At 31.4% G+C, this 26,806-nt stretch overlaps 2 protein-coding genes across 2 annotated transcripts in view; one reads left to right on the forward strand and one right to left on the reverse strand.

The window, feature by feature from the left end:
* Positions 1-20,545, forward strand: part of LOC118181986 (uncharacterized) — a 111,384-nt gene extending 90,839 nt beyond the window's left edge. The window contains exons 18-22 of the mRNA XM_085819151.1: positions 2,351-2,445; positions 6,460-6,574; positions 11,028-11,075; positions 18,078-18,167; positions 20,315-20,545. Coding sequence (XP_085675277.1) covers positions 2,351-2,445; positions 6,460-6,574; positions 11,028-11,075; positions 18,078-18,167; positions 20,315-20,341 — 375 coding nt within the window. The 3' untranslated portion in view covers positions 20,342-20,545. The remainder of the gene's footprint in view (positions 1-2,350; positions 2,446-6,459; positions 6,575-11,027; positions 11,076-18,077; positions 18,168-20,314) is intronic.
* The window catches only part of LOC118183848 (116 kDa U5 small nuclear ribonucleoprotein component), a 104,203-nt gene continuing 97,903 nt past the window's right edge, over positions 20,507-26,806 (reverse strand). The window contains exons 23-24 of the mRNA XM_035353453.2: positions 22,855-22,962; positions 20,507-20,689 (exon numbers count right to left, since the gene is read on the reverse strand). Coding sequence (XP_035209344.1) covers positions 20,594-20,689; positions 22,855-22,962 — 204 coding nt within the window. The 3' untranslated portion in view covers positions 20,507-20,593. The remainder of the gene's footprint in view (positions 20,690-22,854; positions 22,963-26,806) is intronic.

Below are 26,806 nucleotides of genomic sequence, written 5' to 3' on the forward strand. Positions count from 1 at the left end.
TTTCTCTAGAGGTTACTCTTGAAAGAGCGACATACAGTTGGCCATGTGAAAAACAGTCAACGCTCAAATCTAAGCCTGCAACGTTGAAGGTTTGACCCTGCGGTTTATTAATGGTCATTGCAAAAGATGTCTTTACCGGAAACTGTAAACGTTTAAATTGGAAGGGTAAATCCGATGGTATCAGAGGGATTTGGGGAATCAATATATCTTCTCAGGTACCACATCCTGTGAGTATTGTGCACTCTATTATGAAAGTTTTCAGTGATTTTACCAGCAAACGCGTGCCATTGCAAAGTTTAGGTGGATTCAGGTTTCTTAATAAAATAACAGGATAACCTACTTTCAACACCATTTTGTGAGGAGGGAGTCCAGACGGGTTCAAAGAGTTTAGAAATTCTGTAGGAAAATGAACAGCTTCTTCCAAATCGAGAACAGTATCGACCGAGTAGTATATTTTCGTCGGCGCATCAATCTTTGAAATAATCAAGTTATTTACCCTATCTACTTGTTCATTAGTTGGTGACAGAATCGCTCTTTCTTTCAACCAAGATATTGTCTTATAACTTATCTTATCAATGTCAGGATAGACATTGTTGACTAACTCTTGGATGTTGTCTATCAAAACACAAAGGTTTTCTAGGTTAATCCTTCCCTCACTTTGTGTTAACTCTCCATTGCCAACTTTTAGCAGCATCTCTGGAAATAGCCTGTTCCCATGTGAAGATGACGAAACCCTCATATTAGTTTTAAGCTATAATTTATTGACATGTGGCCAAAGGTTGGATCTTTTTAGGGAAGCATTTATTTCGTCAGCACGTGTTCCTCGAGTCAGAACTGGTAGGATTTGACGGAAATCTCCTGGCTCTCTATGTATTCGATGTCTATCCCTATCTCGGCTGCAGTGAACCTCACGCTCTACTGAAGATTTTCTCTCTCTCTCTCAGCTCTATATCTATCTCGAAGCGGACTGAGTCGAGCCTCACGCTCTACTGATGATTCTCTGTCCCTCTGAACTGTATGCCTATCTCGATCCCGGCTGCGGCGAACCTCACGCTCTACTGAAGATTCTCTCTCTCTCTCAGCTCTATATCTATCTCGAGCCTGACTGAGACGAGCCTCACGTTCCGTTGACGATTCTTCATCTCTTGCAGAACGTACTCTTCTGGCATTCACTGTACTATGACCTATGTTCGAATGACGATGTCTTCCAGACATGACTTTATAATTTCTGTAAAAAATTTACTCAGTTCTATATGTATGATTAGCTATGCACAAATTGCCATATTATTAGTATGTGCCACAGTAAAAAATATCTAAATACTTACCATTTAGAAACAAAAGATAATCAACAATCATAAAAAACAAAAGATACCTATTCTATTCAGTTCTTTTTTTAACTGAAATACCTCAGCTTAAACTACGATTTTAATTAAATTAAAAATACTTAAAAAATAATTTGTTATTCGTGCGACTAAAAACAAAAGATAATCAACAATTATCAACAACAAAACATACGTATTCTATTAAGTTCTTTTTCTGAACTTACATACCTCACCTTAAATTACGATTTTTGAAAATAATTTCCCTAATATTAAATTGATCCAACTCTAAATTTTAACGAAGATCTTAATAGAAAATTCCAATCCATAAAATACGGTTTTATTTAATCTAATCTTATGTACTTATAATTACTATAAGTGTGGTTTAAAAATTAACCTTAGAATAGAATATCATTTATATTTTAAAACTACTATCATACAATTATTTATCGTAACTTACTTATAATTACTGATACATTGTCGCTCTGAAAAGCATGTTTTTATTAAGTATATTGTTATTTTCCTCGCTAGAGAGCTTCGATAATAAACGCGTCCGATCGCTGCTAAATTCAAAGTGCTATAGGGGAACCGTGGCCTCCGACGCGCTATTTATAGGCATGCTCCCGTCGCCCCTTCCGGCCGGTACCGCCGCAAGTGCTACGTCCTGCAATTTTTAAATCTGTAGACCTTTTCAATGTGTACAATACTTAGTACATTATTTTGATAAATCTCGTAGAGTTCAGCCTGCGTTTGCAATGTAAGCGGAAAAAATGTAATTATTTATGACATCACATTAGAAACCTCAAAAATAACAGTATTTCTCCACTATTTAATGGATGTTATTATACATATAAACCTTTCTCTTCAATCACTCTATCTATTAAAAAAAACTGCATCAAAATCCGTTGCGTAGTTTTAAAGATTTAAGCATACGTAGGGATATAGGGACAGAGAAAGCGACTTTGTTTTATACTATGTAGTGATGATGAGTAAGAAGCAATTCTGTTTCATGTGCATTTCCATTTTTGCAGATTGTGGAGAATTCTAGTCCAGTTCACGATTCAAAATCTTGTAAAGAGCATTTGCAACAAATTGAATCTTTACAGGAAGAATTGTCAAAATCCAAGTAAGCAGTACATCATTTCAAGACTTAATAAATTTCTTACTTTCTTCTTCTTCTTCTTTTTTTTTCTTTTTTTTAATGTGATATTTATACTACTACAATAAACCCTTGTGAAACGAAATGTGATTTTGCATATATGTTTTACATTTATTTTCTGCGTTTAATTTGTCCAATGCAAGAATTTCAGTTATATGCGGTATGCTGCAGAGCATCAGCCACATTGCTATAGTCCTCTATAATGACTGGTTAGAAAATTCATTAAAGAAGTTAAACATTACTTAGAACAGCAAAACATGAGCTTTAAAACTTTCTCAATTCTCAATAATGCTCCAGGACACAGTACTGAATCCCTCATAGTGTTGCATACAAACATACAAATTTTATTCCTTCTGCAAAATGCCACTTCCTTAATCTAACCAGTAGAGCAAGGAACATGTGTACATTTCTGGAAATAAAGCACTAGATGAAGGAAAACATGAGACACTAATGGCATTTTGGAAGTAATTCAACATTAGACACTGCATGAGAATGATTAAACTTGCATGGGAAGAAATGAATCCATCAACAATGAATGCTTGCTGGCATCCATGCTGGCCATAAGTTGTCAACAGTGTTGACATCGATTGAAAATTGTACAAATTGCAAAAGCAATAGGCAATGAAGGATTTTCAGAAATGAAAGAAAGAAAAGACTGATGATCATCTAATGACAAATAAAGAATTAGTTGATCTTATAACATCAGCTGACTGGGAAAGCAGCAGTAATGAAGAGGTGCCTTTTATATATAAGAAGTTAAATGAATCTCTAAAAAGTGTCACAGGAACTGTATGATTTTGTAATGGATATTGACTCATTAAAAGTAAGAGATCATTTTATGAAAGGTATCAAGAAATTTTGCTCTTCTTACTGTAAAGCATTTAATAAGTTGCTTCAGACATTGTCCCAAGCAAAAATCACTCGCCGTTTTAAAAAATAATTGTAATCATGTATCTATTTATTAAGTTGTAATAGAAATCCTTTCAATTAACATTTGTTTCATTTTTCCCTTTTAATTACAATATTATTTAGGTTTGTGTAAATTATATACACTTTCTTAATTTGAGCTATATCTAATATGTTTTTCCATAGAAGGTTAACTTTGCGGAGTTTGAGTTTGCTGAACACATAATGTATTAGTAACATTACCTCTGTTTTCAGCAAGAGTTTACTGTATACTGCTTATCCTTATAATGTGTTGTGCTATTTATCACTTTTCTTACTTATCATATTGTTTATTTATAAGTTAATATTGGTATAAATACAAATATTCTTATTGTATTTGTTGCTTGCTCTTCTTTTAACAAGTTTTGTGGATTCAATATTCATTTCCTATTGTAACTTTTTATAATTTAAAAATATCTAAAATGTTTTCAATATAAATTAATCTGTTATTTAAATGAGTTAAATGTTGAACTACTTAAATGGTATTTGAATATTCCTAGCTTTGTTACTATTTAGACACTTTGTAATAATAATAATAACCTTTTATAAAATAAAAGCACATTTTTTGGTAATGATTTCTTTAACACATATATTAACAGTGTAAAACAAAAGGTCATGCAAATTATAAATTAAGTATTCAAATTTTATATCTTAAAATAATGCTTTTTTTTTAGTATGAAATATTTCATCACACTTCTTAGCAGTTTTTGAATTTTGACAGTACTGATTTTTAATAAAGTAAGAATTGACTTTTAAATATCTTTTACGATATTAAGTTGTATTTAGCATTTACTATTTCAGAATATTCAGAAATTATATTTGCATTACTCCAAAGAAATTAAATTCTAGATATTTAAGGTTTTAACCACAATGCTTCATGTCAGAATAAACATTTTCGAAATGAAAAACTTCATGTCTTTTACCATATTAAGTTCTATTTAGTATTTACATTGCTCAAAAGACTTTAATTTCTAGATATTTGAGGATTTAAATCATAATTGCCTCATGTCAATGCTGGACTGCTTGAATTATTTGTTAGAATGGTTTATTATTGGCAGAATATGTTTGGATTTAAACATTGAGGTAAAATGAAATGCTATGCATAAAATTCAGTGCGTGATAATCGTGATATTTTCTTCACTATTAAAAAAGTGTGTTAAAACACATCAGTATTATTTCTAATGAGACTATCTGAAAGGTCCAGACTCTGTGAACTTCCACTAAATCTTGATTATACAAAATCCAGGTATGTTAGTCAGTAGCCATGCAGTTTAGTTAACTGTATACTGAAATGAAAGAATACATAGTAGAAGTTGCATAATTATGCCATATATACATATTCAGCAGCTGCATTGAACTGTGCCCAACAAATGACTTAAAATGCAGTATTTCAATACATACAATCACAATGTGATAACATGTTTTTGTAATCTGCAGTACGTTTGTAGTCAGCAACATTTAAAAAAAAAAAAAAAAAAAAAAAAAAAAAAAGGAGGTGTGTTTTGTTTTGTTTTATAGCATGTATTTTAACTTTCCATCGTGGATTGTGGTGATTAGCATATTGCTAGCCTGAAACCTAGATTGTGCTTTCGACTTCTGTGTAAGGTTTTGTGGTATGTGTGTTGTGCCTTCCTTTTGTAGGTGTACTATCGGTCATTTCTTGCGGTGCACCCTAGGCTGTATTCTCGGTGATGAGACATTCAAATGACAAGTAGTTAGCTATAGTTTTTGCCAAATTCTTAACCAGGCAATATTGTGTTATCAGGCTAAAAAGCTTTCATCTTATTAAGAATGCATTTTAACTAATTTTTTTCTTTTGCTTCATAAAAATTTATGAATATTGTCTGTAATATTATGCAAAACCCATTAGTCCTCAAACAGAATTATTGCATCAGTGCAGCGTGAGGACTATTTTGTTTTGTCCTTTTTGCATTTGGTGCACTTATTGCAACCATTAATAGAATCAGTTCTTGTTTCTGATATAAATGCATATGTGTGCAATATATATGATTGCTATTAATATAATTAGCTCCACTGAATATGGGATGGATCGGGTTCAACATTATGTACTTTATGTTCTACATGCAGTATTAGAAATAAGTTACTAATGATACATGTCATATTTATTGCATGCAGTATTAGAAAACAGTTACTAAAAATACATGCCATATTGTAAGTAATAAACTAGAGTACAAACTAGGCTTCTGTGCACTATTATAACTTTAAAGGAACTTATGTATTAGTGCAACCGCCTTAATAGAATGGTAGTCATGAGCATAACAGTACTTCAGAAAATGGTGATGTTGCTTGTTAAAACAAAAAATATCACCATTTTTGTTTGCTGCATTCCAAGTTCTAACATTTTTATAGATAAATCGCTTCTTTTTTCTCGCTTTTAAAATTTGCTTGAAGAAACTGAGATAAAATTTTTGATTTTTCTAAAAAAGAAGGAATTGCTTTGAATCTCTTTTTCAAGCGATTGTTACAAAATTTCCCATAGAACAGATGAAATAAATATCTGTTGTAAGTTGCTTTATTGATTGACTTTCAAGAAAAATACATAATTTAAGTATGAAATCTGCATGTAATAAATAATTTTTTGCAAATATAAGTCATCATTCTTTTCCTGTGATAAATCGGCAAACTGCACTAAAGTGGTTACGCTAATTAACGTAAGTACTACTTTAAATCAGCTTGTTAAAAATCATCTATGTTGATTGCTGCTTTAATTGTTAAGTCATACCCAGTTGTACTTCAGAAGACATAAACGAAAATGTTTACGTTGTAGTAATTCTTCAGTAATGTAGTGGAAAATAATTATTAAAAGTGTAGGAAAGTTTAATTCTAAAAATAATGTGAAAATACACATAATTTTTATGTGATGCATACATGTTGACATTACATACAACCTTTTTGGCTGTTCTGGAGGTAATTTTTATTTTCTCTTGTAAAGGTATTTCTTCAAGAATTTTGTAATATTTTTCTTGTGTCATTTGATGCTGATATACATGACTTCAATAATTTCTTTTTTCATAGTTCTGAAATCAAGGAACTTAAGATTCTTTTACGCCTCAGTCCTCCGGAATCTATGGTTAATAATAACAACAGAAGAGATTCATTGCAGTCTATTCCAGAACCTACAGAATTTGAGGTATTATATCTCAATGAAATATTTAGTTCTATTAAAAATAGATCAGTGCTTTTAAAAGAGATTCTCTGTCTTGCTTTTGGCAAAAAAAAAAAAAAAAAAAAAAAAAAAAAAGTATTAGTTCTCTAATTACTTTTATCAAAAGCATAAAACATAATTGTGCTATTAGTTATTAGCCTTTAAAACTTGGTTGGCTCTGGTACGGAGACATTGCTCATTTGTTTAGCAACTCAAGTAACTCTCTGCTAGAGCCAAATATTTGTGACATGATTATGCTTAAGATGCTATGTTACTGCCATGATTAGCAGTTGTTAATTGTAATTAAAACAGGTAGTTAAACATCTCGAATGTTGAGGTTTAATTATTTTATGATCTTTTTTATGGTTAAAAAACATGGCGATGAATGAATATTATAGTACAGTTTAATGTTGCTGGCCATGAGAGGACTCAACTTTTTTATTTTATGTTTATTGTGGATTTTTTTATTGAAATGTAGTGGGAACAACAAAAAAAAAATGATAAATGTTTTTCTCTAAGCAAATGAATTGTAAATAGCTGTAAATAAAATTTTCAGTGTGGTATAAATAAATACAGTAGAAAACATAAATATAAATGGTAAATTACTGAAGTTAACATAAAGAGCCTATCGCTAATTGCGAAAAATTATGACAAGGTAATAAATATTTTGAAAGAAAGGTTTGGTAAAAACTTTTTTTTTAATAAATGCACATATGAATTGTGTGCTGAATTTAGATTTTAGAAATTGAAATTAGAAGCCTCGATTCCCTTAACATTTCTTGGAATTTTTACAGCTATTTGTTATGCCCACTGCCAGTGGGAATTTAACATCTCGAATATTGAGGTTCATATATTGAATTCCACTGCCAGTGGGAATTTGTCCTAGCAGATTAGTTCTAGAGTTCAATCGATCGTTAATCCCTGGCATAGAAACCACAGTGACTAACATGTTGGAATTTCTGAAAATAGAAGTTTAAAGCAGAGAATATGAATTTTTCCAAATATCATGAAAAAATTCTGAGTTTAACATCAGAACTGAAGAACATAAATATCAATCGTGAGACCTTATTAAAAGTGAAAAATATCATACTGTCTTAAAAAATAAACATTTTGTCCCAGCAGTTGCATTGCTGAATGCAAATATATCAAGAGCGAATTATATATTTTGTGAGAAGATGGAAAATTAATCTTTGAAACATTCCACTTAAATTACACAGTCCCATTAGAGGAGAAAAGAAAGAAACTAAAAATGGCTGGCAGATGCTATTTACGTTTTCGTAAGGCTCGTATGCCAGCCCATTGCTGCTTGGATATATGTTGTGATTTATGTTCATTAATGCATAATCTATTTTACGTGATAATAAATTAGAAAATAAAAATGAGTTTAAAACTGACACAGCGGTGCTGTTGATTTCGACTAGGAAAAGAAAAAAAAAAAAAAACTCAACTGGAATACTCAGAGTAGGTGGAAGGCTTTAAAATGCTGGGTTGAGCTATAACTAAACACACCTGGCAATATTACCTGAGAAGTGTTATTTAACAGATCATATCGTTAAAAATTGTCATGAAATGCAAGGACATGCCGGTAAGCTGAAACATTTAACTCAAGTTAGAGAGAAATTTTGATACTAAAAGGACAACTACATGTATATTAACAAGTATGTGATTTACTATGGATTTAGAACTAAGCCACTAATTCAAAATATCACTCCTTTACCAACCAAAACAATAATAGAGGCAAATCCCTTCAAAGTTGTTGAAATCGATTTTGCTGGTCCTCTGAGTCAAAGGATGAAAACTAGAAAGGCTTATATTGTTCTGTACATATGTGCTGTAACAAGAGCAGTGCATCTAGAACTAGTGTCTAGTCAAATAGCAAAAAAAAAAAAAAAAAAAAAAAAAAAAAAAAAAAAAAAAAAAAAAAAAAAAATCGTTCTTTCCTTTAGCAGATTTATTTCAAGAAGAGGAGCATGTTGAATGATATATTCAGACAATGCAAAAACCATTGAAAGGGCAGACAGAGTTATAAAAATTATGGAATACCATCACAGACATAGAAGTTTAAAGTTATTTTGGTAATAAAGGTATTGAGTGTAAATTCAACATGGAGAAGGCAAGGCTGTTTCTGGGAAAGGCTAGTTAGTTCTATCAAATCATGTTTGAAGAAAATACTTATGAAGGTGTCACTTAAATTTGAAGAGCTGGGAAGAGGTTTAATTGAAATTGAGGCAATATTAAATTTTTATCCACTGACTTATAGTGAAATTAGAGAACCAGAATCACTGACACCAGCTCATTTTCTAGTTGTATGAAGACTGACATCTTCGCCATCTGGCAAATATCTTGAACCAGATTTCAACTAAAGAAAATTTAAAGGCAATATGAATACCGAGTAACATTATTAGAATGTTTTTGGAAAAGATGGAAAAGGGAATGCTTACTTGAAATTAGAAACATAAAGCAAATTCAGAGAGGTAGTGCCGTTATACATCTTTTGAAGAGATCTGTAATTCTAGTACATGAAGAAAAACTATCATGATTATTATGGAAGATGGGAGTTGTACATGAGTGTAATCCAGGACGAGATAGAAAGATAAGGGCTTGCACTACCCGTTTGGCTAATGGAAATCATCTTCGTCACCTTTTGCAGTTTCTGTACTCCTTAGAAGTGACGTGAACTGAATACAGCCAATTTAAATAGTGAACACTAAGTCTATGAACATTCAAACGTTTAGAACATTAAAAACGTTCAGTGTTTAAGATTACTTCAGAGTCTAATCCTTTGATGAACCAAGAACTCATTGCACGAGAGGGTGCAGCTGTTTTATTTGATGTTTATTGTTTTTCTTACCACTTTGCAGATTTTTTGATTGAAATGTAGTGGTAATGACAGAAAAAATGAGTGTTCTAAGTGAAAAAATTTAAATAGCTGTAAATAAAATCTTCCATGTGATAAAATGGCAAAGAATTTCAAGTGTCTTGTAGATTTCTTAAGCAAAAACGTTTTCTTACCAAATATTTTTAGATGTTGAAGGTAAGTTTAAGAAAATACAATTTAGAAGCATAAACAAAATCTTATGATGAAAATTTAGAACTGAGGGATAGTGAAAACATACTTGATTTTCAAGTGTTAAAAGATAGGCAAATGAGATTATAAAAGAAATCAACAGTTACACAGAAAATATTCTAAGCTTGAAAGAAATATCTAGTAACTGCATTTGGTAAACGTGGCATCATATTGAAAAGGATGAATTTTAGGTTTTATCGTAGCGTTTATTGTCAAAATGGGTGCGATACTTCTGGCAAATATGTCACAATACTGTTTGTTTAAAGAGAGTAGTAGGATTCCTTTCTTTATCAATATATTTGCAAGGAAAATTTGCAACCAGATGTTCTGGATGATGTTTTTGAAAACACCTGATCCTGCAAGAACTGATATTAGAACTCACATATGCTGCACAATTTTTTGGAATTAAATTAAAGATTTCAGAAAATTTTATACTTGGGCAAAATATTTGCATTGACAAGCTCACTGTAAAATTTAACAGAAAAATATATTTTATTACATACAATCGCAATAAACTGACTAAGTAGGACATTCTTATATGTATTTTGGTAGATTTGGAAATGGGATATGTATATAGCATCTTTCCGTATTAAAGGAGCATCACTTCCAAAAATCTGCCAAGGCTAGATTTACTGGACAGCAACAGTATTACCTTGTATGTGTGCTAGCAACTGAATAGAGTATCTACCTCAAAAGCATATCACGTGCACACCAACAGGTGTTACGGTAGTATATCCTTAGCTGAAGAATTAAAACAAAATGAACTGCCACATGAATTGGAATGAAAAATGAAGTGCACTTATTAGTATTACTCTGAAAAATTTTAATAGCAATGGATATTAAAATAAATGTTTTAATATTCATTCTCACGTATATAAAATTATAAATACAAAGAAAATTTAGCTAAAAATTATTTTTTGTGATACAGTATGAAAAACCATTTTATTAGTCATGTATTAATTCAAAATTTTATATGAATATCAGATTTTGTGAAAATAATATAAATTGGTAAGGTTAGGTTAAAAGACATGGCTGCATTGTTTTTATACAATATGTATTTTTCATTATTGAACTGTTGCACCAATGAACAAATAAATATAAAGTGGCACTTTTTTTTAGAATACTTATGAAATCAATTATATTGTGCTTTCTTTTTTATTCAACATTTGTCAAGTATTGCAGTGAAAAATAATTTTTACTGAATATGAAGGTAAAACTTTTAATTTTTTAAAATTATAATATACATTGACTAATATTTAAGAAGGAAAATGCAGCTGCATTTCATACAAAATTAATAATATTGTAAAATTTGTTTATTAATACGTAAGTCAGTTCTGACTTGCTTCATATATATATAAATTTCTTTTACAGTACTTGAAGAACATTATTTATGAATACATGATGGGAAAGGAGCCAGTTGTAAGTGCATTTATTTTGATTACTTGAAAAGCACAATGTGTCATTTCTGCATTTTATATACAGCAGTTATTTTATGTATTTAAAAAATATGTATGTATATTTAAAATAAACATTATTTAGTTAATCTAAGTTATTATGGTATACCACCAATAAATATATATATGTATATTTAAAATAAACATTATTTAGTTAATCTAAGTTATGGTATACCACCAATAAATATTGTTGTTAATTCAATGATAAATAATAACATTAATTTTTCACTTGGGTGTTCCCCTTTTGTTTCATTTTAACTTTACTGCCTTATTCATATTCATTAAACACTTGCCATCCAGAACCAGAGTCTGGGATTAGAGTTGGAATTTAGTTCTTTTGAAAAATCAATGCATTTTAATTTTGTAAGTGTTAAATAATTTCAAATAAATTAGATGCATTTTAATCAATATAGTGATGCTGCTTTTTATTGCTATTCTTAAGTAATATAAAGTATTTATTTTGCTCACAGAGAATCTGTCATGTGAAATTTTTATACAATGGTTTCAATGAATAATTAACTTGTTTTGTTTTCTTTTAGTGACTTAAAAGTAAATACATATATAAATAAAAATAATATTGTTTATCAGAAATTTGGTTAAAAAAAATTGAAAGCTCGCAGATTTTTTATTATGCCCAAAAGGGTGTTTCCCCCCCCCCCATTTACACATACATAAATATTTCGAGAGCATTTTGACCAAAAATATTTTAAAACAGGATATCTTTAGAATTTCCGATAGATAGTCTTGCTCACTGGAGATAAAAGTATTTTATTCCATATAGTGTGTTGCCACTGCTTGCTTTGAAATCATTGAGTTTCTTAATCAAAAATGTGTTAAAGTTTAAAAAATATTAAATAGATAATAAAACAAATTAAAGAATCAGGCTTCCAGGTGCTGTAACAGATTTAAATAATATTAAAATCTTGTAGTTTAAATAATTTAAATAGATGAACATTAAGGTATTTGTGAATGGCAATATTTGAAACCAGACTCGAGTGCCACGTGCGACTCTCGCACGTAGAATGTAATTTATTTTTAAATGTTAGAATATGTTTTCTCTTGTTGTTTGTATGTCGCCATTTTTTTGAGTGTTAAATAAAAGTTATTGCTGTGTTCCATCATTGGAGTTGCTTCATGTCGCCAAAGAAGTATTACAGTCTTAATTATTTTGGAGGCACCGACCGAGATCGAATAATCGTGCATATTTTTATTTTATTAGTTCATCACTGAACATAATATTAGTGATACCAGATTACTACTTCCTGTTCATATAGAATTGCTTTATTTTATTAGTTCATCACTGAACGCAATATTAGCGATACCAGATTATTATTTCCTGTTAATATTAAATTGTCTTATTTTATTACCGTATTTGATATTATATTTAATATTCATTTTAGTTGTGCAGACGGTAGATATTTATATTGCTCTATGTTATTATTCTTTATTTTAATCACAATTAATGTGGTAGAGAGAATGAACTTCATATAATTTAAATATTTCATTTTTGAGCTATTTTGAGGAAATATAAGGAACACAGTGTTCGTTAATTTTAAATGTAGAAACAATGTCTTACTTAGGAAGAGCTCGTAAGGAAGATTTGCAAAATCTCGCAGCTGAACTGGGAGTTCATGTGACTGCAGATTTGAAAATAGTTGATTTAAAACAGAAAATTGTTGAAAGTAGAGATTATGATGAAGTCTTCGTCAAAGGAGTTTTAGACACAATAATAGAAGAACGGAAAGAGAAGGAGGAAGCAGAAGAGCGGAGAAGGAACGAACAGTATGAATTAGAGAGATTAAGACTTGAAGCAGAGACAAAGTCTCAAAATACCGGACAGATCCAGCCGAAAACGGAGCTGCATCACCTTATGCAGAAATTCGATGACAAGAAAGGAGATATCAGTCTATATTTGCTATTGTTTGAAAGGCAAGCAGAATGGGCTAAAATTGATAAAGAAGAATTTGTATCTCATTTACTAGGACTACTTCCTTACGAAGTAACCCAGTTAATAGCTAGAGAACCCTCCGATAAAGCTAAAGACTATGAACACGTGAAAAATTTATTGTTAAGACGGTTTAAACTAAGCCCGGAAAAGTTTAGGCAGAAATTTATGAAACATCAAAAAAGTACCGAATCCACATGGGTGGATTTCAATTATGAAATAGAAAATTATTGCAAAGAATGGGTGACTGGTCTAGGAGTTAAGACTTTTGATCAGTTGCTAGATTTGATGGTGCTTGACCAACTTAAACGTCGAGTTCCTCCTGAAATTCGAGATCATTTTCTTGATGAATGTGTAGAGATGATTTCATCGAAAAAATTAGCTGAAAAACTTGATGCCTATGAAAACGTTTGCGGAAACTTTCAAAAGAGGCCTCTAGTGGATCGGCAGAAAGAAAGATACAATACACTATCTCAAGGTAAATTGAGTTCAGATAATAAAAATAAAACTGAAAAAAAATTGTCATCAGGATTTAATTTGCAAAGCTGGTTTCATAGACCTAGAAGTCCACGTCCAGCTGATAAATATGAAAAACGAAAAATGCCACAATGCTATCAATGTGGGTGCTATCAACATTTAAGACCCCAATGTCCAAAACTTAAGAATCTCCTGCTAATCTTAACAGAATTAGTGCAAAACCAGAGGATAAATTTCTATTACCTTATACTAGTATGGGTTACGTAAATGGTCATAAAATTCCTATATTAAGGGATTCAGGTGCTAGTATTGATATAGTTTGTCGCAAATACATCACGCCGGAAATGCTGACAGATGAAAATGTGTGGGTGCAACAGCCATTAGATTTGAATCCAACCTGTTTACCATTGGCTGAGATCGAACTAAATTGCGATCTTGGACGAGTAATAACTAAGGCTGCCATTATTAGAAATGAACTCGACAAAGGAAGGTATTTATTAGGCAATCGAACTTTTGCACTGTTGAATAAACAAGGAAAGGAACCTGATAGTTGTCCTCACCAGGTTAATGCTGTCTCTACTAGAGCTTAATAAAGAAAAGAGAAATAGCCGAAGAGAAGATCTTGGAACCGATGAAGGAAGAAAATAAAGCATCCAGAGATGTTTTTGAAGAAGAAGATAATTTACCGGAGCTAAATTCGGAAGATGAAACTCTCATGAAACTGGTAAACATTGACTCAGAAGAAATTGCAGAACTTCAGCTTGCTGATAAGGAACTGTCTAAAATCATCCAAGAAGTTAAAGAAGGTACATGCAAAAATGAAAACTATAGTCTGACAGGAAAAGAACTTTTTGTTAAAAAAACGACGGATAAAATGGGCTTTGAAAGACAGCTTGTCGTTATACCTGAAAAACTCAAGCCATCAATTATAAAGATGTGCCACGAAGGAACTTCTGGTCATTTGGGTGTCAAAAAGACCAAAGACAGACTTGCTAGATATTTTTATTGGACGAGGTGTTACAAAGAAACTGAAGATTTTGTAAGAACCTGCGATGCTTGTCAGCGCGCTGGAGAAGGAAATGACAAAAAGAAGGCTCCAATGACATTAGTACCAGTAATTTCCGAAATATTCACTAAAATAAATGCCGATGCCGTTGGTCCGCTACCTATTTCAAAGACTGGAAATAAATATATTATTACAGCTCTGTGTATGTCGTCCAAATATCCAGATGCTGTTGCGGTGACAGACATCTCTTCGCCATCTGTGATTGATGCTTTCTTACAGATTTTCAGTCGTATGGGTTTCCCAAAAGTGATCCAAACAGATCAGGGGACCTCTTTCGTCAGTGCTTTGACAGAGGAATTTTTGGAGCGTTTCGGCATTAAACATGTAAGAAGCTCTGTGTATCATCTGCAGAGTAATCCCGTTGAGCGATTCCATAGAACGCTAAAAAGGAGTTAAGAGTCGTATGTCTAGGAGCGACTTCAGATTGGGAGAATTATCTACCATCAGTTCTTTTTGCTCTCAGAACAGTCACACACGAAAGCACTGGTTTTACACCAGCAGAATTAGTTCATGGCAAAAACCTACGAACGCCAGTCACTTTACTTTATGAGCAGTGGCTAGAACCGATTGAAGAAAGTAATAATGTTGTCAGTTACGTTTTCGAACTTATTAATCGAATGAAGAAATGCCAAGAACTTGCCTTGGAAAACATGAAAGAAGCTCAACAACGGAGGAAAACATGGTACGATCGAAATGCAGTGAAAAGAGAATTTGCTAAAGGAGATTTAGTTCTTGTTTTATCAACGAATCGTCAAAATAAACTAGAAGTACAGTGGAAAGGACCTGGAAAAATAGAGCAGAAAATTTCAGAAACCAATTATATTGTAAGTTTCAAGGAATAAAATGAGCCAAATCAAGTATATCACATTAACATGCTTAAACCATATTACAAAAGACCAGAAATGATTAATATGATAACTGAAGTGGAAGGAGACTTAGAAATGGACATTTCTCGTTTACCTTCCAATCCAAGTATATTAAATTTTTCGGACATCATAGAGGAGAATGAACTCGAGAAAAGGTTGAAATCCGAGCAAATAGAAGATTTACGAAAGATTTTATGGAAATATTCTGGTTGTTTTTCAAATAATCCTGGACTAACAAACTTAGTTTGTCACGATATTGAGCTATTAAATAACAAACCAATACAAATAAAGCCTGACAGACTGAAATTCTGAAAAGGGAAATACAGAAAATGCTCGATCTTAAAATTATAGAGCCGGGAGAATCGGACTATACATCTCCCATGATTTTGATAGAATCTTCTTCAAAGGATCCTCGGCCTTGTATTGATTATCGTAAACTCAATGCTGTTACTAAAACTGAATACTATCCTTTGCCTAATATTGAAGAACGTATCGAAACTGTAGCAAAAGCAAAATATATTACCCTATTAGATTTATCTAGAGGCTACTGGCAAATTCCGTTAACAGAAAGAGCCCAAAGATATGCAACATTTGTAACTAGTTTTGGAAGTTTCAGGCCTCTACGTTTACCCTTTGGATTAAAAAATGCCCCATATTTTTTTAGCAAAGTTATGACTAAAGTCCTGGCTGGATGCGAAGGTTTCGCTGTACCATACCTGGATGACGTTGCCATTTACTCAGAAAATTGGGAAGAGCACCTTAAAAACTTAACTTCTGTTCTAGAGAGAATACAGAAAGCAAATTTACGACTAAAACCATCAAAATGTAAATTTGCACAAGATCAAGTGAGATACCTAGGCCATGTCGTGGGACAAGGACAACGAACCCCGGATGAAGTAAAGATCCTGGCTGTAAAGGAGTATCCTACACCTAAAACCAAAACAGAAGTACGTGCTTTCTTAGGACTGGTAGGGTATTATCGCCAGTACATACCGAGATTTCCGGAAATTGCTTCACCCCTCACGAACGCTTTGAAGGGGGTAACAAAAAAAGGAAATATACAATGGTCTGAAATATGTGACAAAGCTTTTAAAAATTTAAAAGATTTGCTATGCAGGAAACCAATTTTGTATGCTCCCGACTTTGATAAAAGGTTTGTTATACAAACCGATGCCTCAGACAATGGCATGGGTATAGTACTATGCCAATTAGATGATGAACAACGTGAACATCCTATCTTGTATATAAGCAAAAAATTTACTAAGTTTGAAAAGAATTATTGTACTACTGAAAAGGAGTGCACTGCTATCATCTACGCTATCAAGAAACTGTATTTTTATCTGGATGGTCAGCAAGAATTCTTGATTCAGACTGATCATAATCCTTTGGTCTGGCTACAATCCAACGCCAAATGTAACTCTAGATTGATGCGCTGGGCACTCTCATCACAACCTTATAATTTTAAGGTCATTCATCGCAAAGGATCTTTGCACAAGAACGTAGATGTTTTGAGTAGAATTAAGTAATATAATAACTCTTAGTGTATGTAACCACGTTTTGGAATTTATTTATTTATTTAATGTATACTCAACTGATGTATTTGAACGTTCTCCATTTTTTTTCTTCCTATTTAAATGTGGTGTAAAAATATTTGTTTAAAACTTAAAATTTTCGCCCTGAAAATTTGGAAACTTATGAGAGAAGTTATCTTTTCTCTTTAAGCAATTGAGCAAGCCGAGCTTATAAACTTTCGAAATTTACAGAACTTTTCCCTTCGGTAAAAGTCTCTTCATTGGGGGAGAGGTTGTAACAGATTTAAATAATATTAAAATCTTGTAGTTTAAATAATTTAAATAGATGAACATTAAGGTATTTGTGAATGGCAATATTTGAAACCAGACTCGAGTGCCACGTGCGACTCTCGCACGAAGAGTGTAATTTATTTTTAAATGTTAGAATATGTTTTCTCTTGTTGTTTGTATGTCGCCATTTTTTTGAGTGTTAAATAAAAGTTATTGCTGTGTTCCATCATTGGAGTTGCTTCATGTCGCCAAAGAAGCATCACAGTGCCCATATTCAAGTGGAGGACTACGTTATTAAAAAATTGATGGCTCTACGTATAGTTTTTTCGCAGTGCGAGAAACATACATTTATTCATGCAGATTCTTCATTATTTAATTTCTTAAAATGTAATACAGGGTGATAATAGTTTGTGGCAGCAATTTGCAAAGTGATACAGCCGTTTATAGCGATTCGATGCAAAATGCCATTTTGAGCCTTTCTTGGGCGTTAAAAGTAATTTCAAGGACAATCCTTTTGCGTTAAAAGTAATTTCAAGGACTTGTTGCAGTACAGGTCTCAGTTTTTATAATTCAGAATCAATTTAAAGTGATTCTGTGTTGAAAGAGAATATTTTCTAGTGGCTAAATTTTATAAAGTTTATAGAAAAAAAAATGTTTTAAAACATGTTCATATGTTTTAGAAAGTGAGGTTCTTTCCATGACAATAGTCTTTTGTGCTTAAACATGAATTTCAGAATATTTTATGAGATTTTAATTATTTTTGATGAAACATTATTATTGAAAACATCTATATTCATATTTGTTTTTTTAGACTTTAGCAAAAGTGATCGCAGCTGTACTTAGGTTTAACGATGTACAAACTCAGCAAGTTATACGCAGAGAAGAAGCCAGGCATCCAACGGTAATTTATTCCTTTGCATCTAATGAATTTGGTAGTTTTTTAAGTAATATTTTTGCAATGTTTTCTAATGCTAAAAGTTCAGGTATAAAACCAAAAATTGTATCTTCTTGTTTTTTTTTCTTCTGTTTGCATATATACAATTAGATTGTTAAGCATCTATGCATTGCACTTTTTGATTTTATTTTTATGTGCAAAACAGTGTTGTCATTTCAGTTTTTTCTTCGTGAAAATTAACCAATCTGATTTCCACTACAGAAATAGATGCTGCAGCATGAAGTGCCTTCTAATTGCATCTAATGAAGACTAAATTGGTACCAACCTTTTTAGCTTTCTAATGCTTCATTTTTCTTTATAAATCAGGTTAAATTTTTTAACTATACAGTCAAAAGTCTTTAAACCGGAATGATCTATAATCCAGACCTCAAAGCTACAAACTTTCTGTGCACGCGTAAACGTGTAATACCTTTACGCGTACGCATATGTGTTTATGCATGCGCGTTTAATGTATAACGGACGGTATAAGCTAAGCTAAAATTATCTAATTATCTATTTCAGTTAATGTTGCAGATTGCAATTTTCCTTAATCTTCGAATTGGATCTGACTTATTATTTTTTTGCAGACTGTTAGAGCAATTTTATAAAAGTAAGCTTGAACTTTCGATTATGCCAAAAAGAATTTCCGATTCTGGAGCTGCCAAAGGATCTACAAAGTGAAAGCATGTTTCGATTTCCATTGAACAAAAAGTGGAATTCCTGCAAAAAATGGATAAAGGCATATCCTTTGTTTCTCTAACTATTCCGAAATCTGTTTATCAATTTTACGCTGCTCTGTGGGGGGGGGGACGTCGCAGCACGCAATGAACTGGAAACTGATCTGTCAGCACTATCCTTATCTTCAGGGCAGATGTCTTTATTTTATTCAACTTATAATTCCTTACTAAATGTAGTATTTCATCTCGATGTAGCCAGTCTTTGATATAATTTAAATCAAATTCCTCGTCATTATAAATATCACGAATACACATCAAATATTTTTCTGGTTGCAATTTTCTAATTTCGACTATGCGTAATGTATGCTTTACGCATGTGCACGTTGAAAGAAATATTTCATAAAGTAAACAAATAAATATTAAGTTTTTTTTTTTTTTTTTTTTTTTTTTTTTGTAAATTTTGATACCCTTTAGATCATAATTGCTCTTTATTTCATAAATTATGGTTTCATATTTTTAATTTTATAATTTCTGCATGCCATCTTACCAGATTTAAATGATGATCTAGAATCCGGAATCGCCGAAGTCCCGACGAGTCCGGATTAAAGACTTTTGACTGTATTATCGAATAGCAATATTAAAGAGTTTTGTAACTTTTGTTGTACTGTTTGTGTTAAAAGAACTATTCTTAAGGTTGTGTGAACTTAGCAATTTCTATCTTGTCAGATGTAATTTTAATGCCAAAAATTTGAGATTGTCTCTTATGATGCAGATAAATTTAGATCATCGCCCAGTGCAGTATAAATCACTCATAATGAAGGAAATATATTATCCTGTTAATAATCCTTTCCTAAATAAGTTCTGATGAAAATTATTGTTTTTTTAATTGAAAACTTATTTAATATTTTAGAAGTTATCACCTTGTTTAAAAAAAATTAAAATGTTTCCTCTGCATTATTTATTGAGACTGACCCCAATTAAAACTTCAGAAAATTTTTCTTTATTAGTTATCAAAAATTATACACCTTTCATGAAAATTTTGAGAAATTTCTCATTTATTTAAAAAATGGGAAGGATGTGGCATGCAGCCAGCCCGTTTAGCCGAAAATTAAATACGGAGAAACTTGTAGTGTTTTTAATTATCTCTTTAGTTATAGTTCTCTCCTTTTTATGCATCATAAATTTATTATGTTATATTTATGAACAAATGTGCATAATGTTTCTAAATAAAGCATATTTATAGAATATAAAGTGATTCAATATGCATTTTAAAAATAAGTAACTTTTATATGAAATTAAAAATAAAAGTGATATACCTCGTTAAATCAAATTGGAAGCCAAATTTATTTCTATAATTACTTGCAGACAAACATTTTAATAATTTATTATAATTTGTAGCATCTGCTGAAAATGGTAATGTATTTCATTTTGTTTCAGAATACTCACTGGTTGAGTTTTAATTAGTTGCCTGATCAAGCAATCCAAGATCATTTTGAGGACCAACAAACAGTGCTTTCTTCCACTTCACTGTCCTCTTTCAATGGAATTGCTTCATCCACCATTTTGTAAATCAATACATGTTTATAAAAATAGTTTTTTTAATTAATTTGAAGATTAATAATATATTCATAATTATTTGAAATGTTTATTAAAATTGTTTATACAAGATGTTTTGATTATTATTTACATAAAATGGAAAAGTTCAGTGCATTGTTATTATAATGGATAGTTTAACATGACGTCTTGACGAGCCAGCTCCAACAACATAGGATCATCGAAGAATTTGTTAATACTAACATCTTCACTAAGACCCTGCCAAAAGAAAAGTACATATATGTGAATCTTTTCAAATGTATATCGTATTAGAAAATTTTGGTACTTTTCCGTTTTGCCGGCGCAAGCGATAAAGTCGCCAATAATGGTACAACCAATGTCAAACGGAATATTCTCGCTGGTAACCTTTTACGCCTCATTTTCAAAACAAGTCGCAGCTTTTTCTTATCAGATTGATTGTTTCTTTCAATACTGGCATATAATTACATAGAATTTTTATCAGATAGTTCAGTTTTATGTCTAAGGCCATTTTCGGTAATTAAATCAAATAGGATGCAATCACAGCTCTTACCCGAAGCCAAAAATATAGAAAAGGAAAGTCGGGTTAAATTCGTCAATTCTAATGAGAATGCATTAGCGAAGTAAAGCACTGCAGTTTTACATAATTTCTGAGTAAGCTATTCGTACGCATTGAAATATTTCTTGCATTTAAACTTGTGTTCCAAATTAAGATTTAACTTGAAATTAATGTAGATAATTACTGAGAGCATTACATTTTTGTAGAGTAGTTTATGGGAGATGAGATCGCTTGGGGTCACTTGATATGAACCGGCAAATTACGATGTTGAACCATGAAAGCATAGTAAATTCTTAAATTAATGTCTTTTTACAAATTTATTGTCTTTTTATAAAGTTTTAAGCGATATTAAAATGTTTATGCCTTCAAAAAAAGAATTCTTAGAACTAAAATTTTTTTAATATTTTTTATGTGTATACTGTATGTTGTCGCCAATAAAGTCTGCTTGGCGAGATTTGCACCGGCGAAACGGAAAAGTACCAAAATTTTTAACATACAAAACATTTTTTCAGGAAGGGGGCTGAATATATATTATGTGTTACGGAAGACATGAAATTTAACAACGTAATGAGTTTTATGACATCATAAAAAAATAAGTCTGCTGTTTAAATTTAATTATTAAGCCATATTCCATATCTGATCCATTTATAGGAAAATTCAATAAAGGTGCTGATAATGTTCATAATGATTATAATAGCAAAAAGACAATATGATGAATATTATTTAGCTACTGCTTAATTCAAACTTTCATTTACTGTTTGGCTAGAAATAAAATATGCCTTCAACCCAGATTTAACATCTGATGACCTTTATCTTTTTCTGCAGATGTAAATGTTTCATACTACACAATATATATAATAGCTTCTCAAGCTATCAGAACTTATCCAGGAGGCTATATGTGCAATGAAAACACATTTGAAAGATGTTTTAAAACCCAAAATGTTAATCATCAGTTGGACCCTGAGATTCCATCTATTCAACATTTTTGCAGAAAAATCATATCACATAAATGAAGCTTATAATGTTTCAGTTTGGCTGTCAGTCAGTATACTCTCTACACAAGTGCTACACACTTGCTTCAATGTTGGAAGCACTGAAGCAAGTATGAAGCATGTATGCTTCAAAGGATATTACTTAGAAGGTAGGTTTTCATACTTCAAACATAACTTAGTAATTTTTTGTGAACATAGAGTATTGTTTGTGATCTTTTTAAATATAGGGATATTATAGATAACATTAAAATTTTATTTTAATTGTTACTAATTACAGTAGCTTATACATAAATAACAGTATTTTTATAAGAAAAAATTAATTACACAAAAACTAAGACACAAAATTCTGATAAACAATGTAAAATCAATTAAAAAACTTATATTAATTTTGGTATTTGAAACCTCTGTAATGAATGCTATGTTCGGTTAGTTTTTATTTTTTAGATTAGAGCTAAGAGGCTTAATTCGTGAACAGTAGCTTTAAAAAGCATATTTGCTAACTACATTTCACATGTATTACATGATGTTTATTAAAATCATATCAAACTATTACTTGTACTTTTACCATTTACTTTTCATTCCCTTGAGCATTTTTGATTAAGATAAAAATATTTCATTTTGATCTATTTCAATAAGAATGACAAGTATTCAACAATTCCATTAAATATCTAAATAAAACAGAATTAAGTCAACATAATGCAAAAGATTTTAAATCTGAATACATTACCTGGATTCTTTTAAGAAAATTTTTCATATATGATTTTCAGAAACAATACAGAATTTTAAATCATTCTGAAATAACTGTTTTTTTTCCTCTTTACTTTCTATTTTTAGACAAAATTATTATGACTTACTTTTCTTCTCCGTGTCTTTATCATAAATTCTCGAGCTAAATGTGCCGCTGGCTGAGGTTCTAAAGGTCGGATAACTATGCCTTTGTCTAGAGGATCACCTGGTACAATCTAATAAGAAAGATGTTAATTTGAAAGCTAATTTTAATAGTTCAAATGAAATTGACTAGAACAATTCAGATATGAAATTTATTGAGGAAAAAACAATTAATACAGAATTAAATAATATTTATTCAAACTTTTTGTATTTATAATTTTTTTAGTATAAAGTTTATATCTGATTGCAATAAAGATAAAGGAAAATAGAATATTGATTTTTTGATCCAAAACCCAGTATTCTGTTAGGAATATGCCAACACAATAACATTTTAGCACAGTCATCAAACTAAGAGAATTTAAGGAGATAAAATAATTGTCTATCAAAACATAAAATATTGTTTGTATTCATGACCATGTGGTTATCCCTATATTGAAGAGTCATTACATTATGATCACCCCTAGTCTCCTAGGAAACAAGTATACAATCTTCATCACAGAGCAATATGTATACAGGTGACGGAGGACGGGGATGTCTGGCGTATAACATAGGTAAACAGGCATATGTCCCACATCCTCCACTATCTCGAAGAAGCAACTCGGTGAAGCCCCATGAGGCTGCACCGGGAGTTTACATGGCCATACAGGGGCTAGATGTCAAGTAGTTTTTACATAGGACGTTGTTAATAACACAAAGTAACTTAAAAAGAATATAAAGGATAGTATTAAAACACTAAAACACTCATATAAGCTGAAACACATAGATATACAAAATTAAATATAAAAGCATAAAAACACACTCGTAATTACGTAACATAAAGACATAAAAACACGAGAATACATATCATGACACATAGAATACATATGAAAACACATAGAGCACATAAATGCAAATATTACACACAGAAGAAACATACGAGACATAGTAAGGTGTGTGTAAAGCAGTAGCGCTGTGCGGAAATATGCTCAGTTCCCATTATACATAATGTACATACTTTCATTAGGGGCTTCTGTTGCATGATTTACACATTTCGTTGCATACACTACATTCGTGCATTGTACGGATATTATATATTTCGATTTACGATAACACGTCATTCCATTGGGTGCCCAGTGCTTTACACAGATAAACATGTCAGTAAAATTATTTCTGCAAGTTGCTGGCTATTGAAAGCAGATGTTAACATGAGGCTTGAAATTGAATGTGGAATGTGTATTACAGAATGTGTACATACTGCGTTAAGTACATTGTCTGCAGTACCATGCTATTGTGGCTCGCAAATGTCTTGCCCTAGGGCGTTGACTTGCTGTACAACTGCGCAGATACTCCTGATAGCTGGCGGGTGTTTGATTATGAAACGATAGTAAAGTGTTCTATCATTCGTTGGATGTGGAAAGTGGTGGTTTGTTGTTAGACCGCAGTCAAATAGGTAGTGCTCAGGAGAACCTAGCATGCCACAGACACAACTGTCAGATGCTGAGATGCCATGACGCATAAAATAAAATGGAAATGAGCCATGACCCGTTATGTACTGTGTCAGTGGGGCTATTGTTATAAGACGTTCCGTGTCTACCTTTGGTAGGAAAATATACGTCCTTCTCCCTGTGTCGCCACTTTTCTTTACAGATATTACGCAGAGTTTTCTTGAGGTGTGAGACGGTGGTAGTTGCTCTTATAGTTTGAGCGTGGCTGTTGTTGGCAGCCTCATTAGCCAGTCGGTCTGTGACGTCATTCCCTTCGTTGTCGGAGTGTCCTTTCACCCATACCATGTTAAAGCGGGCTTGATGATTATTGCGTAAAAGTTGCTGTATATCTATGATGATGAGTGAAGTGTGGTGATGATCCCTGAGTGCGTGTAGCACTGACATGTTGTCCGTGTAAAAAGTCGCATTGGTAAGGGAAAGGTTGAGGGCATGTCGTAGCGCATTCAATATTGCTAGTGCCTCTGCTTGGAAGATACTATTGCTATAGTGTACTAGAAGATATAGTGGAATTATCGGCACTATTTTTCGTAATCGAGTTTCGACATTCCGTTAGATGGCGCTGTGATCACATGTGCCCCATAAATCCGAGACGTTTACTGCAATTTCAATTATGTTTAAAGGTCTAAATTAACATATTTCACACGAAATTTTTCTCATCTTTTTTTAAGAAATATATTTATTTAATTTCATGGCGCCTTTAAGAGGCCTACAGAAGTTTTTTTTTTTTTGCTTGCATATATTACAGAAATTATATAATTTTAATGCTCATCTTGTATGACCATTTTAAATTTGCCCTTTCCTAAATTCTTTATAAATTGCACTATATAAAACTCAATACCTTCTACCTCTTATCAAGTAATATAGCAAATGAATTCACATAGAACAATGGACTCACACTTTCATTCAAAGATATTTACATGAATGCTAAAATTTATATATCATTTATTTATTTATTTTTGTATAAGTATGTTAATATGAAACTATGATATATCACTTAAAACTGAATGGATCTATAAAAATTTAGACAATTTTAATTCAAATTTGTGAACATTTAGAGCTCTACATTTTTACTACTCAGGTTTTCTTGCATTATCTTTTAATATTTACCTGGTTTTACCGATAGATAATGTCTGAATTAAGTGCACAGAAGTGTGAAACAATCTTTGATCATTTTGAGTCCCACCAATATTAAGAGGTAAAATTCTTGGACACTGGTTAACCTGTAATCATTCCTAGCAAACAGGCTGGTTGCATGTGATTTTGTATGGTTTCCCCCCAAAACTAATGTGAATCTCGGTCAGTTTCCCTTCAAAAGCCTTCTACAAAAGCAAATATAAAACCTCCTCTTAAGCAGATAACTTTCATGTGCTTTGCCTAAATTAAACAACCTAAATAATTTCTAAGTTATAACATAAATTATCATATCTCAGATGCTAATTAATTTAAAAGCAAAATAAGTAATGCTAATTTTTATTGTCGAACTGCATTTGAAATGCAGGCAACTTATATATAAATTAAATTTTACAACAAATGTCAAAGCGCTATCGTATGAATGAAATGAAAGTGAGAAAATGAAAATGCATATATAAAATCTATGTATTTGTTATAAAAAATGTATTTTTACCTTAATTTCATGGTTCTTAGAGGCTTTTTGATTTTATCATCACTAGAGAATAGAAACATGACTTCTACATCATTATAGCAATGTATATACTTATAAATATTATTAAATCAAACTGAATCATGCAAGTAAGGCAGTTTGATTTAATAATATTTGAGAAATGAATTGGCACCCTAAAATGTACTCCATGAAAACATTATTCTTCTTAGTTTAATTTATGTAGTGCATATGTTTTGCCTTAATCAAACAACCTAATTTTCATTTCGAAATGATAATGAAAATTATTACATCTGATCTGGTTAACTTAAAGCAAAATTAGCAATGTCAAATTTTTATTGTTTGAATGTAGTCAAATAATGTGCAAATTAGATTTCAAAACATTATTAAATTATATATGAATGAAATGAGAGAAATGACAATACACACACACATATATAGTATAAAAAATCCATTTATTTGGTGGAAAAATAAAAGAGATACTTTACCTTGATGTAACCCTAAATTTATTTTGAAAGTTTTTTTATAGTTAGTTGCACATGTGGACAATAAGATGCCACAAGAGAGTCACTGTTTAAAGCTTCTAAATTTTATTCTAATTAATGAAAAAAGAATTTTGAGGGAATACAGAGATATCAAATCAGGATCGTATATGCAAACTGCATTTCGAAGAGCATTTTATTGATACATTTTACAGCCATACTGTTAGAGTTGAGGAAACAAAAATTTTATGAGGCAAATCATTACATAAACCTGAAGCAATACTTATCATATTTAACGAATCTTACGCTATTCAGAACTACAATGATCAGCTTC

This window comes from Stegodyphus dumicola, chromosome 6, assembly GCF_044657685.1.
Source record: "Stegodyphus dumicola isolate Sdum_Otavi_A_Nest chromosome 6, ASM4465768v1".
NCBI classification, from domain to species: Eukaryota; Metazoa; Arthropoda; class Arachnida; order Araneae; family Eresidae; genus Stegodyphus; species Stegodyphus dumicola.